Consider the following 27,365-nt stretch of genomic DNA (forward strand, 5'->3'; position numbering starts at 1 on the left):
GGCATGTAGGGCCACCCAAGACAGATGGGTCATGGTGGAGAGTTCTGACAAAACGTGGTCTACTGGAGAAGGGAATTGTAAACCACTTCAGTAATCTTGCTTGAGAACCCCATGAACAGTATGAAAAGGAAAAAAGATAAGACACTGAAAGATGAATTTCCCAAGTTGGTAAGTGTCCAATATGCTACTGGAGATCAGTGGAGAAATAACTCCAGCAAGAATGAAGAGACAGAGCCAAAGCAAAAACAACACCCAGTTGTGGATTAGACCAGTGATGGAAGTAAAATTTGGTGCTGTAAAGAGCAATATTTCACAGGAATCTGGAATATTAGGTCTATGAATCAAGGCAAAATGGAAGTGGTCAAACAGGAGGTGGCAAGAGTGAACATCAACATCTTAGGAATCAGCAAACTAAAATAATTGGAATAGGTGAATTTAACTCATATGACCATTCTGTCTACTATTGTGGCAAGAATCACTTAGAAGAAATAGAGTAGCCATCATAGTCAACAAAAGAGTCTGAAATGCTTGGGCGCATTAAGACTTGGGCACAATCTCAAAAATGACAGAATGATCTCTGTTCGTTTGCAAGGCAAACCATTCAGTATCACAGTAATCCAAGTCTATGCCCTGGCCAGTAATGCTGAAGAAGCTGAAGTTGAATCATTCTATGAAGACCTACAAGACCTTCTAGAACTAACACCCAAAAAAGATGTCCTTTTCACAATAGGGGACTGAAATGCAAAAGTAGGAAGTCAAGAGAGATACCTGGAGTAGCAGGCAAATTTAGCCTTGCAGTACAAAGCGAAGCAGGTCAAAGGCTAACAGAGCTTTGCGAAGAAAACACACTGGTCATAGCACACACCCTCTTCCAACAACACAAGAGGAGACTCTACACATGGACATCACCAGATGGTCAATACCAAAATCAGGTTGACTATACTCTTTGCAGACAAAGATGGAGAAGCTTTATATAGTCAGCAAAAACAAGACTGGGAACTGACTGTGGCTCAGATCATAAACTCCTTATTGCAAAATTCAGACTTAAGTTGAAGAAAGTAGGGAAAACCACTAGATGAACTTCCAAATGTTCATGCTGGATTTAGAAAAGGGAGAGGAACCAGAGATCAAATTTCCAACATCAACTGGATCATCAAATAAGCAAGAGAGTTCCAGAAAAAAATCAACTTCTGCTTTATTGACTATGCCAAATCCTTTGACTGTGTGGATCACAACAAACTATGGAAAATTTTTCAAGAGACGGGGACACCAGACCACCTGACCTGCCTCTTGAGAAATCTGTATGCAAGTCAAGAAGCAACAGTAGAACTGGACATCGAACAACAGATTGGTTCCAAATTGGGAAAGGAGTACGTCAAAGCTGTATATTGTCATTCTGCTTATTTAACTTATATGCAGAGTACATCATGAGAAATGCTGGACTGAATGAAGCACAGGCTGAAATCAAGATTTCAGGGAGAAGTATATATAACCTCAGATATGGAGATGACACCACCCTTAGTGCAGAAAGTGAAGTTCTAAAGAGCCTCTTGATGAAAGTGAAAGAGGAGAGTGAAAAAGTTGGCTTAAAGCTCAACATTCAGAAAACTAAGATCATGGTATCTTGTCCTGTCACTTCATGGTAAACAGATGGGGAAACAGTGGAAACAGTGACAGACTTTATTTTTGGGGGGCTCCAAAATCACTGCAGGTGGTGACTTCAGCCATGAAATGAAAAGATGCTTGCTTCTTGGGAGAAAAACTATGACCAACCTAGACAGTATATTAAAAAGCAGAGACATTACTTTGCCTACAAGGTCTGTCTAGTCAAAGCTATGGTTTTTCCAGTAGTCATGTATGGATATGAGAGTAGGACTATAAAGAAAATTGAGTGCTGAAGAATTGATACTTTTGAACTGTGGTGTTGGAAAAGACTTTTGAGAGTCCCTTGGACAGCACAGAGATCCAACCAGTCCATCCTAAAGGAAATCATTCCTGAGTGTTCATTGGAAGGACTGATGCTGAAGCTGAAACTGCAATTCTTTGGTCACCCAATGAGAAGTGACTCATTTGAAAAGACCCTGATTCTGGGAAAGATTGAAGGTGGGAGCAGAAGGGGATGACAGAGGATGAGATGATTGGATGGTATTACTGACGCGATGGACATGTGTTTGAGTAGGCTCTGGTAGTTGATGATGGACAGGTAAGAGTGGTGTGCTGGAGTCCATAGGGCCGCAGAGAGTCAGACACAACTGATGTACTGAACTGAATGAATTGAGTTGTATGGTTTCTTTATATTCTTTGCATATTAATCCTTTAATAAATTTGTGCTTTGCAAATATGTTCTCCCATTCAGTAGTTGCCTTTTCATTTTATTGATAGCTTCCATCACTCTACAAGATTTTTAGTTTTATGCAGTCCTGTTTGTTCATTTTTGTTTTTGTTGCCCTTGCTTAAGGAGACAAATTCAAAAAATGCTGCTAGGACCATTTTTAAAGAACAAAGTGTCTCTGATTTCTTTTAGAAGTTTTATAGTTTGGGATCTTATATTTAAGTATTTAATCCTTTTTGAGTTGAGATTTGTATACAGTGTGAGAAAATGATGTAATTTTCCTCTTTTGCATGTAGCTATCTAGTTTTCCCAATACAATTTAATGAAGCAGCTGTTTTTCCCATTGTGTATTCTTGTTTCTTGGTCATATATTAGCTGATTGTATTGTGTAGGTTTATTTCTAGGCTCTCTATTCTGTTCCATGTGTCTGTCTGTCTGTGTCACTATCATATAGTTTGATTGACCATATCTTTGTGTAATAGTTGGAAGTGTGGGAGCATGATCCTTTCAGCTTTGTTATTTTTTCTTAAGATTGCTTTGGCTATTCAGGATCTTTTGTAGTTCCATACAACTTTTAGCATTGTTTGTTCTAGTTCTGTGCATACTAGGCATTTTTATAGGGATTACTTTTTTTTTTTTTTTTTGGTGGAAAAGGCTACTCCCGTATTTATTGAGGGAATATTGTGTGATGCGCCAGGTAGGTTCCCATTCCATGAACTGTACATTCTAGTGGGCAAATGAGACACCCCATTTTCTGAACCGCAAGCACACCCTTGACATATTTTTATTAAAGAGTGTGGTTGGACCTATTTGAGTTGTGTGAAGCAGCAGAATCCAGTGAGAAACTGGAGCCTATTATACAGAGTGAAGTAAGCCAGAAGGAAAAACATAAATACAGTATACTAACGCATATATATGGAATTTAGAAAGATGGTAACAATAACCCTGTGTACGAGACAGCAAAAGAGACACTGATGTATAGAACAGTCTTATGGACTCTGTGGGAGAGGGAGAGGGTGGGAAGATTTGGGAGAATGGCATTGAAACATGTAAAATATCATGTAAGAAACGAGTTGCCAGTCCAGGTTCGATGCACGATACTGGATGCTTGGGGCTAGTGCACTGGGACGACCCAGAGGGATGGTATGGGGAGGGAGGAGGGAGGAGGGTTCAGGATGGGGAACACATGTATACCTGTGGCGGATTCATTTTGATATTTGGCAAAACTAATACAATTATGTAAAATTTAAAAATAAAATAAAATTTAAAAAAAGTCAAAAAAATAAAATAAAATAAATGCTCATGTTCTGATGTTCTGCAGTTTATGAGGAAGGCCTTACAAACAGGTTTTAGTGAACACATTTCACTGCTTGTGTTGCTTTTATTAAATATTAACAGTTCCATAGAGATTATTTTCAATCTGTAGATTGCTTTGAGTAGTATGAACACTTTAACAACATTAAATCTTCCAATCCATGAACACCATATATTTTCAGCTTATTTGTGCCATCTTCAATTTGTTTCATCAGTGTTTTAAAGTTGTCAGAGTATGGGTCTTTATCACCTTATTAGATTTGTTTCTAGGTATTTTATTCATTGTCCTATAACTTGTTTTCTTAATTTCTCTTTCTGATAGTTCATTGTTAGTATATATAAATGTAACAGATTTCCATATATTAACTTCATACCCTGCAACTTTACTCAATTCTTTGATGAGTTCTAGGAGTTTTTTGGTGGTGTATTTTAGATTTTCTATTTATAATCATGCCATCGGCAAAGAGTAACAGTTTTACTCTTCCTTTCTTATTTTGATTTGTTTTATTTTTCTTGTCTGACTATTGTGGTAGAACTTCTTATGCTATGTTAAATAAAAATGGTGAGAGTGTGCATCCTTGACTCGTTTCTGATTTTAGAGGAAGAGCTTTGAGCTTTTCACCCTTGAGTATGAAATTAGCTAATGGCTTGACAGCTATGGTGTTATTAAGTAGAGGTATATTCCCTCTATACTAACTTTATTGAGAGTTTTTATCATAAATGTCACAAGCTTTTTCTGCATCTATTGAGCTTAACATATGATTTTTATCATTTGTTTTGTTAATAGGTGTATCAAATTGATTGAATTGTGGATGTTGAGCCATCTTTGAATCCTTGGGAGAAGTCCTACATCGTCATAGTGTATAATACTTTTAATGTATCATTGCATCATTTGTCTTTGAGAAGTTTTGCATCTATATTCATCAGGAATATTGCAATTCCCTTTTTCATGTGATATCTTTGTCTGGTTAGTATCAGGGTGATGCTGACTTTGCTGAGTGAGTTCAGAAGCATTTCTTCCTCTGCAATTTTTTTAGGAAAGTTTGAGAAGGAGAAGTGTTACCTCTTCTCTAAATGTTTGGAGGAGTCATCTGCTCCTGGACTTTTGGTTGTTGGCAATTTTTGAAAAATTATTGATTTAATTTAATTACTGGTAATTGGTATTCTTATATTTTCTATTTTTCCCTGGTTCAGTCTTGGGAGATTGTACATTTTTAGGAATTTGTGCATTTCTTCTAGGTTGTGCATTTTATTGATGTATATTTGCTTGTGAGAATCTCTTATGATCCTTTGTATTTCTGTGGTGTTCAAAAAGTTCCTCCTTTCCATGTGTGATTTTATTGACTTTTGACCCACTATCTTTTTCCTTGATGAATCTCACTAAAGTTTTATCAGCTTGTTTATCTCTTCAAAGAACCACCTTCTATTTTCATTGATCGTTGCTATTGTACTTTTTGTTTGTTTGTTTCTCCTTTATTTCTATTCTGATCTTTATGTGTGATTTCTTCTTTCTCACTATCTTTGTATTTAGTTGTTTTTTTCTAGTTCCCTTAGGTGTAAGATTAGGTAGTTTATTTGAGGTTTTTCTTTGTGATAGGTTTTCATTACTATAAGTTTCCCTCTTAGCATTACTTTTGCTCCTTAGGTTTTGGATCATTGTGTTTTCATTCTTTTTCTTTTTTGGTCTCTGGATGTGTTTTATTTCTTCTTTCATTGACTCAGCGATGCATTTGTTGTTTAGTAGCATATCTTTAGCCTACACAAGTTAGTGTGTGTGTGTGTTTTGCAGTTTTTTCTTGTAATTGAATTCTAGTCTCATAGCATTGTGTTAGAAGATATGTTTAATATACTTTCACTTCAGTTCAGTCGCTCAGTCGGGTCCGACTCTTTGGGACCCCATGAATCGCAGCATGCCAGGCCTCTCTGTCCATCACCAACTTTCGGAGTTCACTCAGACTCACGTCCATCGAGTCAGTGACTTCTTAAATTTATGAAGCTTATTTTGTTCCCTAACATGTGATCCAAAACTGTGATGTAAAACTATTGATATCTACTTCAAACCTGAATGAAAGCCTTATCGAGTAGAGTATTTTTGGTCACATGTTTTACTCTTTCATCATTTTAAATATATTGCACCACTATATTTTTTCACTCTTTTCTGAAATTTTTACTTCTATTTTGTTTACTCTATATGGAGGTCAGGAAGCAACAGTTAGAACTGGACATGGAACAAGAGACTGGTTCCTAAAAGGAAATAGAGTACGTCAAGGCTGTATATTGTCACCCTGCTTATTTAACTTACATACAGAGTACATCATGAGAAACGCTGGGCTGGAAGAAGCACAAGCTGGAATCAAGATTGCCGGGAGAAATATCAATAACCTCAGATATGCAGATGACATCACTCTTACGGAAGAAAGTGAAGAGGAACTCAAAAGCCTCTTGATGAAAGTGAAAGTGGAGAGTGAAAAAGTTGGCTTAAAGCTCAATATTCAGAAAACGAAGATCATGACATCTGGTTCCACCACTTCATGGGAAATAGATGGGGAAACAGTGGAAACAGTGTCAGACTTTATTTTTCTGGGCTCTAAAATCACTGCAGATGGTGACTGCAGCCATGAAATTAAAAGACGCTTATTCCTTGGAAGGAAAGTTATGACCAACCTGGATAGCGTATTCAAAAGCAGAGACATTACTTTGCCAACAAAGGTCCATCGAGTCAAGGCTATGGTTTTACCAATGGTCATGTATGGATGTGAGAGTTGGACTGTGAAGAAAGTTGAGCGCCAAAGAATTGATGTTTTTGAACAGTGGTGTTGGAGAAGACTCTTGAGAGTCCCTTGGACTGCAAGGAGATCCAACCAGTCCATTCTGAAGATCAGCCCTGGGATTTCTTTGGAAGGAATGATGCTAAAGCTGAAACTCCAGTACTTTGGCCACCTCATGCGAAGAGTTGACTCATTGGAAAAGACTCTGATGCTGGGAGGGATTGGAGGCAGGAGGAGAAGGGGACGACAGAGGATGAGATGGCTGGATGGCCTTGCTGACTCGATGGACGTGAGTTTGAGTGAACTCCAGGAGTTGGTGATGGACAGGGAGGCCTGGTGTGCTGTGATTCATGGGGTCACAAAGAGTTGGACATGACTGAGCGACTGATCTGATCTGATCTGATCTGAGCAACTATATGCAAATAAAATGGACAACTTGGAAGAAATGGATGGATTCTTAGAAAAGTATAACTTTCCAAAGCTGAACCAAGAAGAAATAGAAGATCTTAACAGACCCATCACAAGCACGGAAATCAAAATTGTAATCAGAAATTTTCCAACAAGCAACAGCCCAGGACCAGATGTCTTCACAGCTGAATTCTACCAAAAATTTAGAGAGGAGCTAACACCTATCCTACCAAAGCTCTTTCAGAAATTTGCAGAGGAATGTAAGCTTCTAAACTCATTCTATGAGGCCACAATCACCCTAATACCAAAACCAGACAAAGATGCCACAAAAAAGAAAAGTACAGGCCAATATCACTGATGAACACATATGCAAAAATCCTTAACAAAATCCTAGCAAACAGAATCCAACAACATATTAAAAAGATCATACACCATGACCAAGTGGGCTTTATCCCAGGGATGCAAGGATTCTTTAATATCCACAAATCAATCAATGTGATATCCCACATTAACAAATTGAAAGATAAAAACCATATGATTATCTCAATAGAAGCAGAGAAAGCCTTTGACAAAATTCAACATCCATTTATGATAAAAACCTCCAGAAAGCAGGAATAGAAGGAACATACCTCAACATAATAAAAGCCATGTATGATAAACCCATATCCTCAATGGTGAAAAATTGAAAGCATTTCCCCTAAAGTCAGGAACACGACAAGGGTGCCCACTCTCACCACTATTATTCAAAATAGTTTTGGAAGTTTTGGCCACAGCAATCAGAGCAGACAAAGAAATAAAAGGAATCCAGATTGGAAAAGAAGAAGTAAACCTCTCACTGTTTGCAGATGACAAGATCCTCTACATAGAAAACCCTAAAGACTCCACCAGAAAATTACTAGAGCTAATCAATAAATATAGTAAAGCTGAAGGATATAAAATTAACACAGAGAAATCCTTTGCATTCCTATACACTAACAATGAGAAAATAGAAAGAGAAATTAAAGAAACAACTCCATTCATCATTGCAACAAAAAGAATAAAATACTTAGGAATATATCTACCTAAAGAAACAAACAAACAAAAAACCTATATATAGAAAACTGTAAAACATTGAAAAAAAATAAAAAATGACAGTAATAGATTGAGAAATATACCATGTTCATGGATAGGAAGAATCAATATAGTGAAAATGAGTATACTGCCCAAGGCAATCTATAGTTTCAATGCAATCCCTGTCAAGCTACCAAAGCTATTTTTTTTTTAGAGAACTAGAACAAATAATTTCACAATTTGTATGGAAGTCCAAAATCCTCGAATAGCCAAAGCAATCTTTTGAAAGAAGAATGGAACTGGAGGAATCAACCTGCCTGACTTCAGACTATACTACAAAGCTACAGTCATCAAGATAATATGGTACTGGCACAAAGACAGAAATATAGATCAATGGAATGAAATATAAAGCCCAGAGATAAATCTACGCACCTATGGACACCTTATCTTTGACAAAGGAAGCAATAATATACAATGGAGAAAGGACAATCTCTTTAACAAGTGGTGCTGGGAAAACTGGTCAACCACTTGTAAAAGAATGAAACTAGAACACTTTCTTAGACCATACACAAAAATAAACTCAAAATGGATTAAAGATCTAAATGTAAGATCAGAAACCATAAAACTCCTAGAAGAGAACATAGGCAAAACACTCTCTGACATAAATCACAGCAAGATCCTCTATCACCTACTTCTCAGAGTAGTGGAAATAAAAGCAAAAATAAACAAATGGGACCCACTTAAACTTAAAAGGTTTTGTACAAAGAAGGAAACTATAAGCAAGGTGAAAAGACAGCCTTCAGAATGAGAGAAAATAATAGCAAATGAAGCAACGGACAAAGAATTAATCTCAAAAGTATACAAGCAGCTCCTGCAGCTCAATACCAGAAAAATATATGACCCAATCAAAAAATGGGTCAAAGAACTAAACAGACATTTCTCCAAAGAAGGCATACAGATTACTAACAAAAACAAATGAATGAAAAGACGCTCAACACCACTCATTATCAGAGAAATACAGATCAAAATCACAATGAGATACCATCTCATGCCGGTCAGAATGGTTGCTATAAAAAAGTATATACACAATAAATGCTGGAGAGAGTGTGGAGAAAAGGGAACCCTCTTACACTGTTGGTGGTAATGAAAACTAGTATAGCCACCATGGAGAACAGAGAGCTGCTGCTGCTGTGTTGCTTCAGTCGTGTCCGACTTTGTGCAACCCCATAGACAGCAGCTCACCAGGCTCCTCCGTCTCTGGGATTCTCCAGACAAGAATACGGAGTGGGTTGCCATTTCCTTCTCCAACTCATGCATGCATGCTAAGTCACTTCAGTCGTGTCTGACTCTATGCGACCCTATGGACAGCAGCCCACCAGGCTCCTCTGTCCACAGGATTCTTTAGGCAAGAATACTGGAGTTGGTTGCCATTTCCTTCTCCAATGGAGAACAGAGAGGAGATTCCTTATAAACCTGGAAATAAAACTGACATATGACCCAGCAATCCCACTGCTGGGCATACGCACTGAGGAAATCAGAATTGAAAGAGACACATGTACCCCAATGTTCATCACAGCACTGTTTAAAATAGCCAGGACATGGAAGCAACCTAGATGTCCATCAGCAGATGAATGGATAAGACAACTCTGGTACATATACACAATGGAATATCACTCAGCTATTAAAAAGAATGCATTTCAATCAGTTCTAATGAGGTGGATGAAACTGGAGCCTATTATATAGAGTGAAGTAAGTCAGAAAGAAAAACACCAATACAGTATATTAATGCAAATACATGGAATTTAGAAAGATGGTAATGATGACCCTATACACGAGACAGCAAAAGAGACACAGACGTAAAGAACAGACTTTTGAACTCTGTGGCAGAAGGCGAGTTGGGCTGATTTGAGAGATTAGCATTGAAACATGTATATTATCATATGTGAAATAGATCGCCAGTCCAGGTTTAATGCATGAGACAGGGAACTCAGGGCTGGTGCACTGGGATGACCCTGAGGGATGGGGAGGGCAGGGAGGTGGGAGGGGCTTCAGGATGAGGAACACAAGTACACACATGGCTGATTCATGTCAATGTATGGCAAAAACCACTACAATGTTGTAAAGTAATTAGCCTCCATTTAAAATAAATAAATTAATTAAAAATTTATGATTGGGGATTTATTACCCATGTCTCAGAAAGTGAAAACATTCACCATTTTTGTAAATATCATAATTTCATGGATATAAGTAAATAGACCAAAGGGAGAGGAAGAAGATTGATAAGGCATGAGATAAATTATTAGGGATTTTTGCTAGTAATTAAGTTCAAAATTTAAAGTCAACGGATATGTGTAGAAATCAAATAATATATGAAAAGGTTTCCTAATTATAGTGGGCACTTCTTTTGATATAAAAATAATTCACTTATTTCAAGCTACATTGCTGTTGTTCAGTCGCTCAGTCATGTTCGACTCTGTTGACCCCATGGACTGCTGCACTCTAGGCTTCCCTGTCCTTCCCCATCTCCTGGAGCTTGCTCAAACTCAAGCTCGTTGAGTAGGTGATGCCATCCAACAATTTTGTCCTCTGTCATCCCCTTCTCCTCCTGCCTTCAATATTTCCCAGCATTAGTGTCTTTTGTAATGAGTTGGAAACATGCTCTTTGAACAGATGGCCAAAGTATTGGAGTTTCAGTTTCAGCATCAGTCCTTCTAATGAATATTCAGGACTGATTTCCTTTTGGATTGACTCCTTTAGGTTTGATATGCTTTAAGTCCATAATTCAAAACCATCAATTCTTCAGTGTTCAGCATTCTTTAAGGTCCAGTTCTCACATACATACATGATTACTGAAAAAAATACATAGCTTTGACTATATGGACCTTTGTTGTAAAAGTAATGTCTCTGCTTTTAAATACACTCTCTAGGTTTGTCATAGCTTGTTTTCCAAGGAGCAAATGTATTTTAATTTCATGGCTGCCATCACCATCTGCAGTGATTTTGGAGCCCAAGAAAAGAAAGTCCGTCACCGTTTCCATTGTTTCCCCATCTATTTGCCATAAAGTAATGGGACTGGGTGCCATGATCTTCATTTTTTGAATGCTGAGTTTTAAGTTAGCTTTTTCACTCTCCTATTTCACTTTCATCAAGAGGATCTTTAATTCCTCTTTCTGCCATAAGGGTGGTGTCATCTGCATATCTGAGGTTATTTATATTTCTCTAAGCTACCTTGATTCCAGCTTGTGCTTCATCCAGCCTGGCATTTCACATGATGTACTCTGCATATAAGTTAAATAAACAGGGTGATAATATATAGCCTTGATGTACTCCTTTCCCAATTTGGAATAAACCTGCTGTTCCATTTCTGTTTCTAACTGTTGCTGCTTGACCTACATACAGGTTTCTCAGGAGGCAGGTAAGGTGGTCTGGTATTCCTATCTCTTTAATAATTTCCCACAGTTTGTTGTGATCCACACAGTCAAAGGCTTTGGTGTAGTCAGTAAAGCAGGAGTAGATGTTTTTTCTGGAAGTTTTTGCTTTTCCTATGATCCAACAGATGCTAGCAATTTGATCTCTGGCTCCTCTGCCTTTTCTAAATCTAGCTTGAACATTTGGAATTTCTTGGTTCATGTACTGTTGAAGCCTGACTCAGATAATTTTGAGCATTTGTTTGCTAGCATGTGAAATGAGTGCAATTGTGCTGTAGTTTGAACATTCTTTGGCATTGCCTTTCTTTGGGACTGTAATGAAAACCACCTATTCCAGTTCTGTGGTTACTGCTGAGTTTTCCAAATTTGCTGGCATATTGAGTGCAGCACTTTCACAGCATCATCTTTTAGGATTTGAAATAGCTCAGCTGGAATTCCATCCCCTCCACTAGCTTTGTTCATAGTGATGTTTCCTAAGGCCCACCTGACTTCACACTCCACGATGTCTGGCTCTTCATGAGTGATCACATCATCGTGGTTATCTGGGTCATTAAGGTCATTTTTTCGTATAGTTCTTTGGTGTATTCTTGCCACCTCTTCCTAATATCTTCTGCTTCTGTTAGGTCCATACTATTTCTGTCCGGTATTGTGCCCATCTTTGCATGAAATGTTCCCTTGGTATCTCTAATTTTCTTGAAGAGATCTCTAGTCTTTTCCATTCTATTGTTTTCCTCTATTTCTCTGCACCATTCTCTTAGGAAGACTTTCTCATCTTTCCTTGTTAGTCTTTGGAAATCTACATTCAGATGGGTATGTCTTTCCTTTTCTCCTTTGCCTTTCACTTCTCTTGTTTCTGCAGCTACTTGTAAGGCTTCCTCAGACAGCCATTTTGCCTTTTTGCATTTCTTTTTCTTGCGGATATTTTTGATCACCACCTCCTGTACAATGTTGTTTACCTCTGTCCATAGTTTTTCAGGCACTCTATCAGATCTAATCCCTTGAATCTACTTGTCACTTGCACTGTATACCAGAAGGGCCTAATAGTTTCCCCTACTTTCTTCAATTTAAGTGTGAATTTGGCAATAAGGAGTTATAGTAAGCACCTATATTATATAATATAATGACTATATAATATAATCATATTAAGCTATGCCATAAAACAATTGATAAAGAAACTAGGTAAGATGAATAATGAGTAGTGTTAGTGTCTAAAATTGTATACTAAGTAAAAATTGAAACTATCATTAATTAATCACAAATTCAACAAATACCCCCAAACTATTTTTAGCTTTATGCTTCTTTTCATAATTTTTTTTTTTGGCCAATGAGTAAACCAAATTTCTGTGGGATTCAGAGAGATAATAATGCAATTTTTTATTGGACTATGACACTAACAATACAATAAACCTAACTTGGTGGTTTTTATTAAAATATATTTCTATTTTTATAGAATTTTAAATATATTTTTAATATTTTTATGTATTTCTCTCTATATAAAATATATAAAATCTCTCTATTTTATAATTCTTACAGCCCAGTGAGTGATACTTATTCAGTATACTTATTCATTTTACTTATTTAATAAGTGATACTTATTCATTTTTCCCCCTATTGTGTATTTAAGAGTGGAAAAATCAATATATATTTAAAACTCATTTTCAAATACTTGTTTTGAAATTCATGTTTTGAGATATTTGAATGAATATATGGCTAAGTGCTATTTTAACTATCAGACATTTATGAGAACTAATTATTTCATAGCATAAAAATAATTTGGAAAACATATACAGAAGATAAAATGCTTCTCAAAACAGTTGTTTATTAATGTATTTTGAAAATAAATTGTGAGCTATTTCCATCATGTTTTTGAAAGTTGGTACAAATTAAAATGTCACAGAAGTAATTATTGAGGGCTGCCACCAAAATATGAAGTGTGCCCTTCTAGAAATTTAGTAACACATTCTCTTATCCTCATTTAATAACACATTCTCTTATCCTCATTTAATAACACATTCTCTTATCCTCATTGTATTAATTTCTCCACCCAAGAAAGGGCTAACTTGTCAAAGCCTTTTTTTTTTTTTTTGAAGGGAAAAAAAGATGGCAGAGAAGGAGGACTTTGAGCTCACTTACTCCCACAAACACATCAAAAATATATCTGCATGTGAAGCAACTCTAGCTGTAAAGAAATTGGAAACTGGCAGCCAGCTCTTCCACAAGCAAGACTGTAAGAAAGACCCACACAAAGATAGGTAAGAAAGGAGGCAAAGAAATCAGAGTTTGAACTACATATTGAACACCTCATTCCTGGGGTCTCACATTGAGAAGACACATCACTTTAGCTGGTTTGAAGACGGGGCTGTAAGAAACTGAGATTTTACTTTGAAGAATGCACACACATCCACTTGTTTTTGGGAAAATGGGAAGGAAGCAGATTGAAAACTCTCTGGGATTCTGGCTAGTTTTTTTATGACCATCCTAGAGCTTTAATACAGATTTAATGCAATTCCTACCAAAATACAGTGATATTTTTCACAGAACTAGAGCAAATAATCCCAAAATGTATATGGAACCAAAAAAGATCCTGAATAGCTGAAACAATCTTGAGAAAAAAGAATAAAACAGGAGGTAATCACACTCCCTGACATTATTATACTAAACAGCTACAGTCATCAAAACAGTATGGTACTGGCACCAAAAAGACAAACAGATCAATGGAACAGACTAAAGACCCCAGAAACAAACCCATGTACCTATGGTCAATTAAGCTACAATAAAGAGACAAGAATACATAATGGAGAAAGGACAGTCTTTTTACCAAGTCGTGCTGGGAAAATTGGACAGTTATATGTAAAAGAATGAAATTAGAACATTTTGTCGGACCTTATACACAAATAAAGTGTTAAAGACTGGAAAGTATTAAAGGCTGGAAACCATAAAACTCTTAGAAGAAAATGTTCAGAACACCATCTTTGATATAAATCATAGCAATATAGTTTGGACCACTCTTTTCAGACAAAGGAAACAAACAAAAGTAAACAAATGATACCTTATCAAACTTAAAAAGCTTTTTCATAATAAAGGAAACCATTGACAAGATAGAAAGACAACTTAATGAGAACAATTACTAACAAAGGATATGAGTGATAAAAGATTAATATTCCAAATATTAAACAGCACATAGAATTTAAGATAAAAAAAATCTGATTAAAACATTGGCAGAAGGCCTGAATTAACATTGTTTCTTTTTTGATGGAGATGGCCAACAGTCACATGAAAAGATGCTCAACACCACTATGTTAGCGAAATGCAAATCAAAAACTATAATAACATAGTACCTCACAACTGTCAGAATGACCATTGTTGTCAAAAGCCCACAAATAACAAATGTAGGCAAGGATATGAAGAAAAGGGAACACTACTACATTGTTAGAGGGGATGTTAACTGGTGCTGCCACTATGGAAACAAATATGAAAGTTCCTTTAAAAAATAAAAAGATAGAACTACTATATTGTTTAGGAATCCCACTCCTGGGTATACATTCAAAAAAAATAAAAACTAATTTAAAAGATATATACACCTCAAAGTTCATAGTTGCATTATTTACAATACCCAAGGTAAAGAAGTAATCTAAGTGGATAAATGGATAAAAATGGATAATGGAAAATGGATAATGGATAAAGAAGATGTGGTATATCATGAAATATTACTCAATCATAAAGAAACAGAAAATTGCCATGGATAGAACTGGATGGTATTTTACTTAGTGAAATAAATCAGACAAAGAAAGACAAATACTGTTTATAATCACTTATATGTTGAATTTAAGAAATAAATTAAAGAAATTGACATAACAAAACAGAAACAGACTCACAAACATAGAGAAATAACTAATGGTTACCAACAGGAAGAGAAAATAGGTGAGCGACAAGATAGGAGTAGGGGATTAAATGGTACAATTTACTATGCATAGAGTAAGTAAGATTCAAAGATATGTTGTACAGTGCAGGGTATATAGCTGATATTTTATAATAACTCTAAATGGAATATAATCTATGAAAATATTGACTTTATGTTGTGTACTTTAAAATCATTTATATTTTAATAGAAAAAACTCAGAGACATTTTTTTGATCAAGATTATTTATCATTTTACTTTGTAAAAAAATGCTTTGATTCTCTGAAACTTTTTTCTATTATTTTATTAAATAAGATGTTGAAACAGAGTTATTGAAGTGCATGTACAAATTCCTGACAAAGCTTGGTTTAGCTTTTGTTTTTAGATGAATCAGAAATGAAATCAAGAAACATTAAAAGTGATTTTGCTTAGAGCCACAGGAATTAAAATATAGACAGTGAAAAAATGTTCAGGGTAGGAAGAGCTTTTCTTGAGGAGAAATCTTATAGGACAATTAAGAACATATAATGTATTCTTACACTAGAGTGGACTTTGTTACAAATTATGAGATTTATATTTGAGTGATATTTTAGAGACAAAGATTTGTTAAAGTCTCATTATTACTGTGCATTCATGGTAAACAAAACTCTTAGAATTCTGGAATAATTAAAATAGAGTTGATAATGGTAAACACTCAACTTTTCTAAGTTTTGGGTGTCTGATGTACAGCTTGGTGATTATAGTTAACAACACTGTATCATATACTCAGAAGTTGCTAAAAAAAATAGATCTTAAGTGTTCCCACTCTTAAGAAAAAAAAAAAAGTACAGTTTGTGTAGTCATCAAAGGTATGCAAGAAGAAAAAGTCATTATGTGAAGTGCTGGAGGAGGAAATGGCAATCCACTCCAGTATTCTTGCCTGGAAAATCCTATGGACAGAGGAGCCTGGTGGGCTGCAGTCCACGGAGTCACAGAGTCAGACACGACTGAGTGACAGGTTACAGCACACGATGGAGGTGCTAGCTAACCCTACTGTGGTAACCATTTCACAGTATACTTGTATATCTAAGTATAATGTATTTCTCTTGTATGTTAATCATATCTCAATAAACCTGGAAAAATTAATTTCTTTGAAACTGTGACAAAAATAAGATGCCTGGTTTCCTTAGCAAGAGTTTATTTAATTTTATTTATTCAACAATTATCCATACCCCTGGGTGTGCTGATTTTCTTCTTAGAAACCTGCTAAACCTCTGAAATGGGTCAGTGTGTTCTAGGCACTCACTTGCCTTCTCCAGAGGTGGTCTTTCATAGCACAAGTCTTTTAGCAAATAGAGGGTTTGAGCCTTACTCACCAACTGACAGGAAGTTGGTAATCCCTGAAGTTCTTACAATTGACTGTCCTGTAGGATTTGTGAAGAGTTATTTACAAAGTTTCAGTTATTCATGTCAAACAACTCAAACTCTCAGCATAGGAGTGGAGTGGGAGAAGGAAGAAATGGGAGTTTGAGCTGAAGTGACTAGGTCTTGCTCAAGAGAGAAGGTAACCTTCTTTCCTGGATTCCATAAATGCACACTAAAAGTTTCATATACTTTATGTAATTACAACCTTAATGATTTCTTGGACTCCCTGAGGAATAAACCTGAGTGATATACAGGTTACAATTAACATTTTCTAATAGAATAATAGCGATTCATCAATCAACTGTTGTTTTTTCACCCCTTCTTCTATAAAGGACTTCCCTGGTAGCTCAGATGGTAAAGCGTCTGCCTACAGTGAGGGAGACCCGGGTTCGATCCCTGGGTCTGGAAGATTCCCTGGAGAAGGAAATGGCAACTCACTCCAGTACTCTTGTCTGGAAAATCCCATGGATGGAGGAGCGTAGTAGGCTATAGTCCGTGGGGGTCACAAAGAGTCGGACACGACTGAGAGACATCACTTTAACTTTCTTCTATAAAAGGGCAACGGGTGGAGAATACTGTCATTTTTTTTCTTACAGTATAGTCTGGCTTCAAAGAACTTTACAAGAAATTCTACATGCTTTTTTGCTTTTGACTTTTACAAATGCTAATTACTGTTGAATAAAGAAACTTATGGCATCTAGTTTAGTGTCCCTGGATATTAAGGAGAAATCTCTGAAATATGTCTTGGTTTTGATTTGTAGAGTTGAGTACTTAAATTGTTCTTATAAATAAACTTTCAAATTGGTAAGTTATTACTATGAATCAAATCATAGTAATCAAATCAAATCAGGTTATGCAAATGAACTGTATGTAACTAACAAATGAAACATGCTACAATATTGTTCAGCAAGCATAAGATATTGTAGGTAAATATGAGCAAACATTTATAAAACCACTAGATGGCATTCATTCACTGCAGTTTTGGCCAAATACAGCCTTTAAAGTTTTATCAGGACATGCAGGATTAGGAGCAAGTATTATCCCTTATTTGATGATATTTTTCTATCGTTTAATGCAATGACAGAGTTCAATTTTACCTTTTCCTATATGCTTTAAATCAAGTCAACAAGCACTGAAAGTCTTCATTAAAGGATTCTTCCTTGGGAGAAGATTTGAAAACCATCTTCACTGTAGTGGCAATGTATTTACTTAAAACATTTAGAAGAAAATAATCACAGTATGTCACTTAATTTTGTTTTATTTCATTGCTTTATTAATTCATTTGGATATTTCTCACATAGCTAGTTCTCTAAAGGTTATAAAAAGTACAGAGTCACATTTTGTAATATTCTAATAATCTTTAGAATTAGTGTTTATGAAAATAGGAGGTCAACAGCTCTTGAGTCTCAAAAAGTCCTTTCTATTGTACAGCTTAAAAATGTATGAGAAATAGTGCTTCTAAGTACATTGAGAACAAAAACGGTCTTTGGTGTTAAAAAATTATGATTTAGTCTTGCTTGTGTGTGTGCTCAGTCGCTAAGTTGTGTCCAACTCTTTGTGACCCCATGGACTGTAGCCAGCCAGGCTCCTCTGTCCGTGGAATTCTTTTGGCAAGAATACTGGAGTGGGTTGCCATTTAATCCTCCAGGAGATCTTCTCCCCCCACCTCCGCCCCCACCCACCAGGGATTGATTCCTCATCTCTTGTGTCCCTTGCATTGACAGGTGGGTTCTTTACCACTGAGCTACCTGGGAAGCCCCATGACTTAATATTAGAATTAAATAGATCATGGAGCAAAAACTCCCAGACTCCACACTTTGACTAAATGGGTGAGACAACATATTTATCCATCAATAAAGGTCAACCATATTTGTAGAAGATCTAGGTTAATAATAACAACATAAAATCCAGCACTTACCTGTTCTAATATGTTTTGAAGCCTCTCTATTTCACAGTCTATTACAAATTTCTTCTCTTGTCTTCTATCAAGTTCTTCTAAAAGTTGCCTGTAGTTGACATCACTAAAATTTTCCACACATATAGCGCTGACGTGCCAACCATTTTGTCCTGCTTTTTCCATAATAGCTTGAAGTATCGAGTATCCTAGTGGGGAAAAAATTCAGAGTGGTTACTAAAAACATGTCCTTAAATAACTTATGCAGGCACGGATTCTACATCAATATTTTTATATTAAAAAATGAATTCTTAGAAATTTAAAAATATGAATGGTTATTTCTGAATCATTCAATTTTCCTTACTTTGCATGTGTGTATGCTAAGTTGCTTCAGTCACATTCAACTCTTTGCAACTCTACGTACTGTAGCCCACAAGGCTCTTCTATACATGGGATTCTCCAGGCAAGAATACTGGAGTGGGTTGCCATGCCCTTCTCCAGGGGATCTTCCTGACCCATGAACAGAACCCTCATCTCCTGTGGCTCCTGCATTGCAGGCAGAGTCTTTTATCTCTGAGCTGCCAAGGAAGCCTCTTTAATTTCTTTACTCAAGACAAAATCATGCCTTAAAAATATTGCCTGAAATGAAGTAACAACATCATACCTTGAGTAAGCGCTCTCAAAATCTCTCTACTGAATAAATTCCTTAAAAATATTGCTTGAATGAAGTATCAAATCATACCTTGAAAAGGTTCTCAAAATTCTTCTACCAAAGACATTGCTTTGGAGACATTTTTGATGAGATAAACCTAAAACAAAATCTAGTACCCTCTGTAGTCAAGAACAATTTCCAAAATCTTTGCTAATTTTACTCACTCAACAGAATTAATTTTGAACATCTGTATTGACTCTCCTCTTAAACAAGTAATAACATTTTGGGGTTCAACTGTGGAAGATAAGTTATGAAATAAACATTACAACAGTATTTATTGAAGACCCATTATTATAAGTGGAGAAAGCATTATTTAACTCTTCCTGTCTTGGCAGGGGAATTAAGTGGATTGAGGGGGAATTGAATGAAAACCAGGTGAAGGAATGACCTCTCAAGCTCATAATCTAGTAGAGGAAAATAAATTCAATAAAAAAAAAAAAAAAGCAACTTAGTTTAAAACTGTAATGATTGCTGCACACAAGGGAAAGTTTTGGCCCAAGGGAAAGTTTGGTTAAATCTGCCTTGATGAGACAAGGGAAAATGCCCTGAGAAGAAACAATTTGAATTGGGTCTTGAAGGTTGAGAAGGTACCTCTAAGACTGCTAAAGAAAGAGTGTTTATTAGTGGGAGACAGCCTTCCAGAGGGTGGAATGGTCTTTAGTCTATTCTTGATCCAGATCTCTCTCCATATAGAGGAGAAGTATGGATCTTAATATCTTGGTAAAGGAAGAAGGGGAAGACTCATGAAACCAGGCTTTAGAATATTTCTTCATGTTAATGTTGCCTTGGAATCTTGCCTTTTCCAGCTCTCAGTTTTGAAGTGGAATGTGGGGGGAAAAAAACAAAAACAAAAAAAAAAAAAAAAAAAAAGGAAAAGAAACTTTGAATCTATTTGTAGCATTTGGCATAAGCCTTTTTGTTGGTATTCAGTCACTCAGTGTTGTCTGACTCTTTGGGACCACATGGACTGCAGCACACCAGGCTTCCCTGTCCATAAGAAACTCCAGAACCTTGCTCAAATTCATGTTCATCGAGTCAATAATGCCATCTACCCATATCATCCTCTGTTATTCCATTCTCCTCTGGCCTTAATCTTTCCCAGCATCAGGGTCTTTTCCAATGAGTCAGGTCTTCACATAGGTGGCCAGGGTATTGGAGCTTCAACTTCAGCATCAGTCCTTCCAATGATATTCAGGACTGATTTCCTTCAGAATGGACTGGTTGGATCTCTTTGCAGTCCAAGGGACTCTCAAGAGTCTTCTCCAACACCACAGTTCAAAAGCATCAAATATTCAATTCTCAGCCTTCTTTATGGTGCAACTCTCAAATCAGTTCAGGACTACTGGAAAAACCATAGCTTTGACGATACAGATCTTTGTTGGCAAAGTAATGTCTCTGCTTTTTAATATGCTCTCTAGGTGTGTCATACCTTTTCTTCTAAGGAGCAAGCCTCTTTTAATTTCATGGCTGCAGTCACCATATGCAATGATTTTTGAGCCCCCCCAAAATAAAGTCTGCCATTGTTTCCATTGTTTCTCCATGAATTTGCCATGAAGTGATGGAACCAGATGCCATGTTCTTCACTTTTTGAATGTTGAGTTTTAAGTCATCTTTTCCACTCTCCTCTTCCACTTTCATCAAGAAACTCTTTAGATCCTCCTCACTTTCTACCATAAGGGTGGTGTCATCTGAATATCTGAAGTTATTGGTATTTCTCCCAGCAAACGTGATTCCATCTTGTGCTTCTACAATCCCAACATTTCACATGATGTCCTCTGCATATAAGTTAAATAAGCAAGGTGACAATATACAGCCTTTACATACTCCTTTCCTAATTTGGAACCAGTCCTTTCTTCCATGTCTGGTTCTAACTGTTGCTTCTTGACCTGCATACTGGTTTTTCAGGAGGCAGGTAAGGTGGTACCTATGCTTCTTAAAGGTAAGCTTAAGCCTTTAAAAAGGTATAATTCTTATTTGAGCTCATTCTATGCCAGATATAGTTTCATATAATTTCTTCCTTCCGTACTCCTTAAAAAACATCACTGTGAAAAAGCTAGTGAAGGTGATGGAATCCAGCTGAGCTATTTCAAATCCTAAAAGACGATGCTGTGAAAGTGCTGCACTCAATATGTTAGCAAACTTGGAAAACTCATCAGTGGCCACAGGATTGGAAAATATCAGTTTTCATTTCAATCCCAAAGAAAGGCAATGCTGAAGAATGTTCAGACTACCAAACAATTGCACTCATCTCACACACTAGCAAAGTAATGCTCAAAGTTCTCCAAGAGAGGCTTCAACAGTATGTGAACTGAGAACTTCCAGATGTTCAAGATGGATTTAGAAAAGGCAGAGGAACCAGAGATCAAATTACCAAAATTCATTTGATCATATAAAAAGCAAGAGAATTCCAAAAAAGCATCTACATCTGCTTCATTGACTACGCTAAAGTCTTTGACTATGTGGATCACACAAAAGAAGGAACATTCTTAAAGAGATGGGAATACCAGACCACCTTACCTGCCTCCTGAGAAACCTGTACGTAGGTCAAGAAGCAACAGTTTGAACTGGATGTGGGACAATAGACTGGTTTCAAGGGTGTATATTGTCACCTTGCTTATTTAACTTATATGCAAGTACATTTATACATAAGTACATTATGTGAAATGCCATGCTTGATGAGGTACAAGCTGGAATGAAGATTGCAGGAAGAAAAATCAATAATCTCAGATATGCAAATAACACCACCCTGATGGCAGAATGTGAAGAGGAACTAAAGAGCCTCTTGATCAAAGTGAAAGAGAAGAGTGATAAAGACGGCTTAAAACTCAACATTCAAAAAAGTGGCATCTGGTCCCATCATTTCATGGCAAATCGATGGGGAACCAATGGAAACAGTGACAGACTTTATTTTGGCCCCAAATCATTGCAGATGGTGGCTGTAGCTGTGAAGTTAAACGATGCTTGTTCCCTAGAAGAAAAGCTACGACAAACCTAGATAGCATATGAAAAAGAAGAGGTAAAGTCCATATAGTAAAAGCTATGGGTTTTCTAGTGGTGATATGTATGTGAGAGTTGGATCATAGATAGAATTGATGCTTTTAAACTGTGCTGTTGGAGAAGACTCTTGAGAGTCTTCTGCAAGGAAATCAAGCCAGTAAATCTTAAAGGAAATCAGTCCTGAATATTCATTGGAAGGACTGATGCTGAAGCTGAAGGCCCAATACTTTGGCCAACAGATGGTCCCCAGAAGACCTGACTCATTGGGAAAGACCCTGTGGCTGGGAAAGACTGAAGGCAGGAATAAGGGCAACAGAGGATGAGATGGTTGGATGGCATCACCGACTCAATGAACATGAGCTTGAAGGGGGCTCTGTGTGTTGGTGATGGACAAGGAAGCCTCGTGTGCTGCAGTCCATGAATTCAAAAAGAGTCAGACACTACTGAGTGACTGAACTGATCTTGCTCCCTGTAGTTAGATTGAAGAGCTGGGTGGATTAAAAGTGAAGACTTAAAATGAGTACAAAGCATTTTTTTTTTTGATAAGAGCACCTTTTCTCAGTTTTCTAATTTTTATATGAGTCTCTCAGATTTGAGGATTTTGATTTTTAGGTATATTTTCTACAAGCCAGAGCTTCAAATATTACAGATGTTCAATTAATGTCAACACATGGAATTGATGATGAGATCATATTTGAAATATAAATTACCTGATACCCTGCCAAATGAAATACTGTGGCAGTGAGAATTTATTTTTATCTAAATGAAAAAAAAAAAAAAAAAAAATCCCAAAGACGAAGTTAGAGGGCATGTTGATTACTATATAATTATTCTAGTATATCTATTGCTCCATTTAGTCTTTCTTTTTGTAATGTATGCCTGTAATTATCTTTTCAAATCTTACCTAGATTCCCTCCTTCCTTGCCCCTAATCAAGTATTCTTTCCCTTGTATCCTACCTTATGCATATGTAACATGAAGATTTGTGTCCTGCCTTAATGAAATCAAACAGGACTTGAGGGATCTTCCTGGGTTCAAAAGTCCCTCAGAGTCCCCCATTTCTTATTTTTAGAGAAAAGTTTTAAGTCTTCTAGGCCTTCCCGGAGTTCCAAAGAGTGGACTCATTTACAATTACTACAATTAGGAAAGTGAGGGAACACAAGTGAAGCAAACCCAAATGGTTTTGCAGGAAACAGAAATCTCAAAAGGTCTTAAAAGAAAAAAAAAAAAAAAAAATCAGGAGCCATTGCGAACTGACATTCTTGACCAACACATAATGCTCTAAATAAGTAATAAAATGTCTCAACTATTGTTTTTGCTCTCTGTAGAATAAGAGTTGAAGACTTACTAATATGCTCTGCAGGAACAATCATCAAAATCACACTGAGTCACAAGACAGTGGCAGTAAGTCTGCAATTGAGATCTGTGGGAAGCTAAAATTACAAAGCCCCCTTTCCTCCTCTTTACCCTTCTTGCTTCTAAAAACCTTGAGCCCTGGCCAGCCAGCATGATGGATCTGAGAACAACCATCTCCTATCTTCTCTGGAGGGCAGTGCCCCAGATCAATAAACTTTTCTCTGCTGAAAGCTCTGATTTTTCTTTTTGTTTGGCCTCAGTATGCATCTAGCACGCAAACTTGGTTTAGACATTAGTGTACATCTTCATCCCTCATTTATTCTGTTACTGGGATTTCCTCTCTGATATGGCTTCCCATCTTTGGCTGCAAAGAATATAATCAACCTGATTTTGGGATTGACTGTCTGGTGATGTCCATGTGTAGAATCTTGTCTTGTGTTATTGGAAGAGGGTGTTTACTATGAGCAGTGTGTTTTCTTGGCAAAACTCTATTAGACTTTGCCCTGCTTCATTCTGTACTCCAAGGCCAAAACTGCCTGTTACTCCAGGTATTTCTTGACTTCCTACCTTTGCATTCCAGTCCCCTATAGTGAAAAAGACATCTCTTTTGGGTGTTAGTTCTAGAAGGTCTTGTAGGTCTTCACAGAACCACTCAATTTCAGCTTCTTCAGCATTACTCGTCAGAGCATAAACTTGGATCACTGTGATATTAAATGGTTTGCCTTGGAAACAAACAGAGATCATTCTGCTGTTTTTGAGCTTGCATCCAAGTACTGAATTTCAGACTCTTTTGTTTATTATGATGGCTACTTCATTTATTCTAAGGGATTCTTGCCCATAGTAGTAGATATAATGGTCATCTGAGCTAAATTCACCCATTCAGTCCATTATAGTTCGCTGATTTCTAAAATGTCAATGTTCCATCTTGCCATCTCCTATTTGACCACTTCCAATTTGCCTTGATTCATGGGCCTAATATTCCAGGTTTCTATGCAGCATTGTTCTTTACAGTATCGGACTTTACTTCCATCACCATTCACATCCACAACTGGGTGTTGTTTTTGCTTTGGCTTTGTCTCTTCATTCCTTCTGGAGTTATTTCTCCACTGATCTCCAGTAGCATATTGGGCACCTATGGACCTGGGGAGTTCATCTTTCAGTGTTCTATCTTTTTTCCTTTTCATGCTGTTCATAGGGTTCTTAAGGCAAGAATACTGAATTGGCTTGCCATTCTCTTCTCCAGTGGACCACATTTTGTCAGAACTCTCCACCATGACCTGTCTGTCTTGGATGGCCCTACATGGCATGGCTCATAGTTTCATTGAGTTAGACAATGCTGTGGTCCATGTGATTAGATTGATTAGTTTTCTGTGATTGTGGTTTTCAGTTTGTCTGCTCTCTGATGGAGAAAGATAAGAGGCTTATGGAAACTTTCTTATGGAAGAGACTGACTGAAGGGGAAACTGGGTCTTGTTCTGATGGGCGTGGCCATGCTCAATAAAACTTTAATCCAATTTTCTGTTGAAAGATGGGACTGTGTTCCCTCCCTGTGATTTACCTGAGGCCAAACTATGGTGGAGGTAATGAAGATAATGGCAACCTCCTTCAAAAGGTCCCGTGCATGCACTGCTACACTCAGTGCCCCCAACCCTGCAGCAGGCCACCGACCTATGCCTCTGCTGGAGACTCCTGGACACTCATGGGCAAGCCTAGGTCCGTCTCTTGTGGGGTCACTGCTCCTTTCTCGTGAGTCCTTGTGTGCACAAGGTTCTGTTTGTGACCTCCAAGAGTCTATTTCTCCAGTCCTGTGTAAGTTCTGACAGCTCTATTGTGGGGTTAATGGGACCTGCTCCAAGAGGGCTTATGCCATACACAAGTCTGTTGAACCCAAAGCCCCTATCCCTGTGGCAGGTCACTTCTGACCCGTACCTCCACAGGAGACACTCAAACACAGTTTTGTTTCAGTCTCTGTAGGGTCTTTGGGTCCTGGTGTGCACAAGGTTTGTTTGAGCTCTCTGAGCATCTCTGGCGCCTATGGCACTTGATTCTAAATGTGATTTCGCCCCTCCTACAGTCTTGCTGGGGCTTCTACTATGACCCTGGACGTGGGGTAGCCACCACTCCAGCGCCCACCAATCTGAACTTACTGTGGCTCAGATGATGAAATACTTATTGCAAAATTCAGACTTAAATTGAAGAAAGTAGGGAAAACCACTAGATCATTCAGGTAGGACCTAAATTAAATTGCTTACGATTATACAGTGGAAGTGACAAATATTTCAAGAGATTAGATCTGATAGAGTATCAGGAAGAATTTAACAGGTGGCTTCCTGTGTGCTGTTTTGGATCTATAAGGAATTCTCTGTTCCTTATTAATTCCTGAATACTCAGGAGTTGAGAGGAGAGGCAAGGCTCTCCTGGGACTGAGGAATCCAGGCATTTCCTTCATTAGTGTTTCTATATGGTGATAAGTACCCTCTTCATTCTTGTGAATCATACGGTAAAAGTGATTGTTTACAACTCTCTCTCTCTAATATGGATCGCCTATGTTTTGTAAGTCTGGAATTTTAATCTTTACCTTTGCTGAGAATAACTACCTAGTAAGACAGTATAAGTTGGCTTAAAACTCAACATTCAGAAAACGAATATCATGGCATCTGGTCCCATCACTTCATGGGAAATAGATGGGGAAACAGTGGAAACAGTGCCAGACTTTATTTTCTGGGGCTCCAAAATCACTGCAGATGGTGACTGCAGCCATGAAATTAAAAGATGCTTACTCCTTGGAAGAAAAGTTATGACCAACCTAGATAGCATGTTGAAAAGCAGAGACATTACTTTGCCAAAAAAGGTCCATCTAGTCAAGGCTATGGTTTTTCCAGTGGTCATGTATGGATGTAAGAATTGGACTGTGAAGAAAGCTGAGCACCGAAGAATTGATGCTTTTGAACTGTGGTGTTGGAGAAGACTCTTGACAGTCCCTTGGACTGCAAGGAGATCCAACCAGTCCATTCTGAAGGAGATCAGCCCTGGGATTTCTTTGGAAGGAATGATGCTAAAACTGAAACTCCAGTACTTTGGCCACCTCATGCAAAGAGTTGACTTATTGGAAAAGACTCTGATGCTGGGAGGGATTGGCGGCAGGAGAAGAAGGAGACGACAGAGGATGAGATGGCTGAATGGCATCACTGACTCGATGGACGTGAGTCAGAGTGAACTCTGGGAGTTGGTGATGGACAGGGAGGCCTGGCGTGCTGCGATTCATGGGGTCGCAAAGAGTCGGACACAACTGAGCGACTGAACTGAACTGACTGAAGACAGTATATATGTCCACACCATGTTGATTAAAACACCTTTGCTCCATCAGAGCTCTGGTCCCCATGTCTTTCTTTCTCTTTCTTTCTCTCTCTCAGGCTATTTCTTTGGAGTCCAGAGGCTCTCTGAGTTTACTTTTCTGCCCGGACTTCTAAGAACCTCTCGAGAAGGTGCTGTGTGCCTTCACCCCATCGAGAGGGCGCCTGAGGCCTCCGTGAACAGAGCAAGCCCCGTGCCAGGGGCTTTACTGGCTTTCTGTGTAAACCAAGTAATATCAGCATCTTTCTCTCCTTTACTTTCTTATCGTCAACTCCAGACCACCAGGTTCTGGTCCATTAAAGGACCTATACAATAGAGTTCCTGAAGAGCTATGGACAGAGGTCTGTGACACTGTACAGAAGGCAGGGATCAAGACCATCCCCAAGAAAAAGAAATGTAAAAGGACAAAATGGTTGTCTGAGGAGGCCTTACTAATAGCTGAGAAAAGAAG

At 37.5% G+C, this 27,365-nt stretch overlaps 1 protein-coding gene across 10 annotated transcripts in view; it reads right to left on the reverse strand.

Moving 5' to 3' along the window:
- Window positions 1–27,365, reverse strand: part of GRIA4 (glutamate ionotropic receptor AMPA type subunit 4) — a 679,480-nt gene that overhangs the window by 165,520 nt on the left and 486,595 nt on the right. For all 10 annotated transcript variants that reach the window (XR_011570807.1, XM_070803290.1, XM_070803285.1 and 7 more), the window contains exon 5: window positions 18,521–18,705. Coding sequence is in view for 9 of the 10 variants with exons in the window: in XM_070803290.1 (XP_070659391.1) it covers window positions 18,521–18,705 (185 nt within the window). In the remaining variant the exon portion in view is untranslated. The remainder of the gene's footprint in view (window positions 1–18,520; window positions 18,706–27,365) is intronic.

The sequence above is a fragment of the Bos indicus genome, chromosome 15, assembly GCF_029378745.1.
Source record: "Bos indicus isolate NIAB-ARS_2022 breed Sahiwal x Tharparkar chromosome 15, NIAB-ARS_B.indTharparkar_mat_pri_1.0, whole genome shotgun sequence".
NCBI classification, from domain to species: Eukaryota; Metazoa; Chordata; class Mammalia; order Artiodactyla; family Bovidae; genus Bos; species Bos indicus.